The sequence below is a fragment of the Rhincodon typus genome, chromosome 5 (assembly GCF_021869965.1).
Source record: "Rhincodon typus isolate 14 chromosome 5, sRhiTyp1.1, whole genome shotgun sequence".
NCBI lineage: Eukaryota > Metazoa > Chordata > Chondrichthyes > Orectolobiformes > Rhincodontidae > Rhincodon > Rhincodon typus.
Window position 1 is genome coordinate 81764466 of NC_063336.1, and position 6514 is coordinate 81770979.

Genomic DNA, 6514 nt, shown 5'->3' on the forward strand with positions numbered 1-6514 from the left:
CAATGGCTTCTCACACACTCACAATCACACCAGTCACCCTTCTGCACTTCTCTCCTCAACAGCAATGGCGAACTGAAGTGGATGAGAAGCGTGATGTCTTCCATTCATTAGAAGATGAGCTCCAGAAAGGGAAGGCAGTCAGTGAACGCATGCTGAGGGCACATAATGAGCGGGATATGGACATGGACTGGCACAAGGAGAAAGCTGTTCAGTTAGCTGAGCGATGGGAGAACATCCGTTCCCAAATTGACAACAGGTTTGTATCATTCCACACCGCACTTCCTCCAGAGCTTGTGAATTCTGAATGTATTCACCATGGGAAGAGGAATGAAGCCTCCATATGGATGGAATTTCTTTCATGTTTAATGTTGTAGAGTATTGATTAACAATGTCACTTCTGTGGAGAGATAGCTTTGGGCTGGTGCTGAGAAAACCCAGTAGAGCTGCCAATGTGGGTGAGTTATAAGATGGAAAGGCATGCATTTTTGTTGTGCCTTTATGATCTCAGGATGTCCCAATGTACTTAAGAGTCAATCATGGACTTCTGATATGCAGTCACTGTTTTGATGCAGGAAATACAACAGCTAATCTGTGCAAGCTTCCACAAGCAGCCATGTAATCATGGCTGGTTAGACTACTTTTGGGACTTTAGTTGAGGGATATATAATGGTCAGGATACCAAGAGTAATTCATGCTCCAAATATTGCCAGAGGATGTTTTGCGTCCTCCTAATAGGGCACTTGGAGCTTAAATGAACATTTCTTACAGAACTGGCAACTTTGACAGGTCACCAGTCCCTCAGTATTACACAGGATTTGTCAGCCTAGAATATGTGCCTAAGGATCTGAAGGGGTCTTCATCTGACAACCTTCAGACTCAGCAGGAACCAAATCAGGAAGAGGAGGTAATTGAATCTTTAGGAGAAAGATAATTTCTGGAAAGAAATAGCTTAAAAATTCCAGGTCCAGTGGGATTAGCAGAGATTTTACAGTACAGAAATCATGAAACATGGGGAGGCATCCTGAAGAAGAAAAGAAAACTCCCTTTTAAGTATGGTACATATCAACATAAGAACGGAGATCTGTTGCAACTCAACTTGAATTAAGCTGAGAGAGGACTAGGATGCAGTAACAGAGAAGAAACCAAGTCAGTAGTCAAATGTTAGAAAGCTATCCTTTCTGCTTTCAGGCTGCATGAGCTTGAGAGCATCAGCATATCCCTGAACTGGTACAGAGACTGTTATAAAGACCTTGATCAGTGGATCCAAGAAATGGAAACAACGCAACAAAAGATGCAGGAACGTCAGCCGGAAGACATCCGAGCCCTTGCTGATGAGCTCAACCAACAAAAGGTAGCTCGCTTGCTGATGATAGTCATGGTATGGGTTCTAAAATGGTAGACTGAGAGTAGTGCGGATCTTGCATCTGCTCCTGAGATTGCAGGCTTATGTCTAGATTTACTTCTAAATTTCTTACAGTTAATACGTTTCAGTAGTAGAAGTTGTTTTATTCATTTTTTATTTTTTTTATAGTCAAAAAACAAAATGTGCACGATATTATTTTCAAACGGAGTTGTGTTAACAGAATGTTTGGAAAGGCCTACATATATCTTGCTCTATAATGTGAGCTGACCAAATTTGGAGGTGGTTTTAGTTACAGTTGTAAACGTCAGAATGTCAACTTGTGTGAACTAATTTATTAAGAGGCTCATCAGCGTAGAATATACAGAAGATATTTCTGAAGTAACCATTCAAGAAAATTGAAAACAAGTTAAAGAGTGCAATGAGTTTCAATTATCCTTCATATTATTTTAGGTGTTGGCCTCGGAAGTTGAGATGAAACAAAGCAGAATGGACGAATGTCAGAAATACTCTGACGAGTATTCCTCTGCTGTAAAGGTAAGGTGGGAAATCAAATTTGGATGAAGCAATTATATTTAATTTGAAATAGTTTTTAAGTTTTATTTAAGTCTTGCGTATTTTGATAGATCAATAATTAATTAGAGGAATTTGATTTTGGGTCATTCAGTAAAGAACCCAATGGGAGATGAGGAGAATTTTTTACTTGAGCAGTGAGTTAAGGTGATCTGGAAGAGAAAGATGAGGGAAAGCAGATTCACTTTCAAACAGAATTTGATTAAAAAACAAGGAAGGGATAAATTTACAGGCATATAAGAAAAGATCAGGGAGAGGAGAATGAATTGGATAGCTTCAGCAAACAGCTGGGGCACGCACATTGGACTGAGTGGTCTCTTTCAGTTATATCAGTTTATAATTCTACAATTGCCAACTTGTTCAAGTCTGGATATGGTCTCTTCCAAAGTATTTCTTTGTACAATCTAATTAACAATTGAAATTTGACATTCGGGCTCAGATTTACAGAATTGTTTTATCCAAATGGAAATCTCACTGGTGAATGCTGGCAAGTAAACTCATGCTAAATATTGGTCGTACAGAGGCTTACACAGATGTCACCTGGAAATGGTGTTGATTTATGTGCACTGCAGCTTACGAAGGATATTTGGTCTTGAAGCAACCTGCAGATTCACCAGAATTAGTTCAGAAATGGGAGTGGAGTTAGTGGGGAGGGGGGGTGGGGGGGTTCGGGGGTGGGTGGGGGGGAGGTGGTGTGACGGGGTTGCGGGTGTTAGCTAGGCAGCAGGAGAAGTTACCAAAAAAATGAGAACAGATTGCACAGACTTGACTTGCATTCAACTTGGTATGAAAGGATGAACTGACAAAGTGGTTAAAATGTTGAAAAGATTTGCTACCATCGATTTGGTATGACTATTTCTTTTGGTAGTAGAATCCAGAACAGGGAGTCATAATCTTGAAATTTGAGGTTGAATGCTCAAAAATGAAATCAGGAAGCACTTCTTCAGACACAGAATGAGAAATGGGACATTCTATCCCCCAAACACTATGGATTTGTGAATCTATAGCGATCAGGGAACTTGGTATAATGATGAGATGAATAGTTTTCATATGGAATGGCATTTCCATCACTGAATATCTCACTTTCAACATCCTGATGGTTACCATTCCTCTGAAACTGAACTGGACTAGCTGGAAAAGTAAGTACTGTGGCTACAAGAGCAGCTCAGATGCTGTGAATCCTGCCAAACTCTATTCCTCGTTGTTCTGGGAAAGTGGTGGTGAGCCACCACCTCGAACCACTGCATTACATCTGGTATTGGTACACTCACAGTGCTGTTCAGGATTTTGACACAGCGGCACTTAAGGAATGGTGATGTATTTCCAAATTAAGATATTGTGGAGCTTGGAGGGGAACTTGCACGTGGCAGTGTTCCCATGTATCTGCTGCTCTGGTCCTTCTAGGTAGTAGAAGGTGCTAGCAAAGGAGCAGCAGCACAAATCAGGAAAGTAATGGAGTGCTCTCTGTTTGCCTGGATGAGTGCAGCTCCAGGACCATCCAGGACAAAGCAGACTGCTTGATTGGCACCTCATCTTCAACATTTGCTCCCTCCACCACCAATGCACAGTGGCAGCAATGTGTACCATCTACAAGATGCACTGCAGTAACTTGCTGCTGCTCCTTTGCCAGCACCTTCTACTACCTAGAAGGACCAGAGCAGCAGATACATGGGAACACTGCCACGTGCAAGTTCCCCTCCAAGCTCCACAATATCTTAATTTGGAAATACATCACCATTCCTTAAGTGCCGCTGGGTCAAAATCCTGAACAGCACTGTGAGTGTACCAATACCAGATGTAATGCAGTGATTCAAGGTGGTGGCTCACCACCACTTGCCCAGAACAACGAGGAGTGGACACCAAATGCTGGCCTGGCTTGTGACCCCCATGTTACATGAAAAAAGATTGAATAAAAAAAATCAAAATGAGGAGCAGATAAGAATGATTTAAATAGGTGGTACAGGTCAACTCTTGACCGTGATGTTCACTTAGTGCTACAGCTAGAAATTTCAGCCTGGATTCTGTACTCGGGTGTCTGTTACGCAACGTCAACCTCAAATCTTTGACTCGAGGTTAAAGTGCTACCAACTGATTTGAGGTTGATATCCGTTGAATGTTAAAATTATATTGCTGTTCAATGTTTAGTTTCTTTCACGATTGGTGGAGGTTTCGTAGAACCATGAAGCATGATCAGTGATACTAATGTTCATTATCTGTGTCTTGTTGATGGTGCTTTCAATGACCCTCTCACTTTTTGTTGATCAGTTGTGTTGTCTTCCGCTCACAGGAGTACGAGCTTCAGCTGATGACCTACAAAGCCATGGTCGACTCCCAGCAGAAGTCACCAGTCAAACGGCGAAGAATGCAGAGCTCTTCAGATGTCATTATACAAGAGGTGGAAAATGTTAACTTTCTAAAGTTTACTAAATGTGAAGATTGTTCAAATTTCCTCTTCCTGGAGGAGAGAGGGTTAAGGGCCATAGAAAGAGGAAATATTGGAAATGCTCAGCAGGTCTGGCAGAATCTGGCAGGACAGAAACAGTGTTGATTTTTTGAGTTGAAGATGATTCTTCAGACCTTGGGTAGAAGGTTAAGGAGACATTGAACAGAGGTACTTAAAGTGATAAGGAATGTGTTGATCACCAAAGGAGAAACTGATTCTGTGTCAGGAAGGTCTGTGACCAGAGGACAGAGTTTTACTATAATTGCAGTAAAACCAGAGGACACATTACGAATCTTTTTCTAACATAGTTTATAAGATCAGAATGCACTGTCCTGTGAAAGGATGCTGAAAACAGATTCAATATTAAGCAGCTAATGTGAATAAGATTTTTCTTGGGGAATAAAAACTTGCAGAGCTGCGGAGAAAGAGCACAGGAATTGGACCAATTGGAGACGCATCGTCATAGGCATGATGGAGAGATTGGCCCTGTTTGCCCCTATATAAAGAAATATTGAAGGAAGATGAGCAGATGCATTTCAGAGTTGAAGACCTTGGGTGGAAATTCCTGTTGCAGCTAACAAGGCAGTGATCTTGGAAGGATTTTGTTATTTCTGGTTCAATAACTTAGAACAAAAGTGTTTCTGAGAAGAGTAGTGTCAGTGTAATGTCCTTAGAACTATCAGTTCATTCTGTAGTAATGCTATCATGTTGGAAATGGCTATGGCTAATCTGAATTAAAATGTGTTGTCTAGTAAAAATGATGATTTTGCTTAATTTATAAGTTTACCATGCAATAATAGTGTGTGGAGGGTTTCACAGGAATTAAAAATAAATTGATAATCATTATTGGTAACAATTGCGTATATTAAATTACAAACTTTACATCTATCGTGATGAATATTACTAATGATAATCACACAGAGTCATAGCTGCCAAAATTACACATGACAGAGTTAAAATGAGTTATGCTGACTTTATTGCCTCACAATTCTGCAGCTGGATCAAACCTTATTGCATTTTGCCATCTTTTTTTAAATATCCTTTGCTAACTCTGGCAATGTGAAATTCCACATGTTTCTGTCTTAGATCATCCAATTAAATAGATGTCAATTCAAACAAGGACAGTTTCCATGCACCTTATCAAGGCCTTCGTATGACTGATTTGCCAAACAATGAGTTATCACATACCTGTGCAGTTGCTATCTTGAGGGATTTAATAGAGAGGAGTACTGTCACCAAGATGAAGAGAGCTTGTCAGTGGATGGTTATCAGCTAAAATCTTTCTTTCTGGTAAACAGAACTAACTTTACCAGCCATCTCACAGAAACTGATGTAGCAGGCAAAAGCTGGAGGAACTGACCAAATATACATCTATCTGAAATACTCTGTGTAGAATGGAGTTTAAAAAGCCGAATCTTGTACTGACCTTGGCTGTGCTCATATTTGTGCCTCTTCTGTAGTTTATGGACCTCCGTACACGTTACACAGCCTTGGTGACCCTGATGACCCAATATGTGAAGTTTGCAAGTGATGCTTTAAAAAGATCAGAGGAGGAAGAGGTAAGAACTGCAATAAATTAGTGTCCAAGGAAAATTCTTCAAAATCATTAAAATGCAAGATATTTCTGGAATTGGGTGTCTTAGGATTGAGTTTATAAGGTAGTGGTGCGCTCAGGCCTTTTATACAGTCAATGTGTTGTACCAGGGTCTGGTTGGGAGATCAGATGCATTAACATTAGGGTTAAATGTCTACTTAGTCGCTGAGAGAGATTCCAGGACTTTTGCCATGGTGGTGGGAGGATGAGGGGTAAAATGGAGCAAAAGTTGTCACCAAGGCAACTCTTGAATGGATGACAACAGCCAGCTTGAGAGGAGCATTGGCTCAGGGCAAGAGGACTGGGAGTTGTTGACTTGATTTTTCCTTCTCCTTGGCTAGAAAAGATGCAGGCCCTGCAGAGAGACAACTGAGAGTTCCTCAGAGAGGACGTCCACAGGAGGGGGTTAGGTTATTTTGCCTGAGATAGTAGGAACTGCAGATGCTGGAGAATCTGAGATGACAAGGTGTAGGGCTGGATGAACACAGCAGGCCAAACAGCACCAGAGGAGCAGGAAGGCTGACGTTTCGGGCCTAGACCCTTC

General features: G+C 41.1%; 1 protein-coding gene across 5 annotated transcripts in view; it reads left to right on the forward strand.

The window, feature by feature from the left end:
• dst (dystonin) overlaps positions 1–6514 on the forward strand; it is a 536191-nt gene that overhangs the window by 255643 nt on the left and 274034 nt on the right. For all 5 annotated transcript variants that reach the window (XM_048596444.1, XM_048596445.1, XM_048596443.1 and 2 more), the window contains 5 exons: positions 63–256; positions 1189–1351; positions 1814–1897; positions 4221–4328; positions 5837–5935. In XM_048596444.1, coding sequence (XP_048452401.1) covers positions 63–256; positions 1189–1351; positions 1814–1897; positions 4221–4328; positions 5837–5935 — 648 coding nt within the window. The remainder of the gene's footprint in view (positions 1–62; positions 257–1188; positions 1352–1813; positions 1898–4220; positions 4329–5836; positions 5936–6514) is intronic.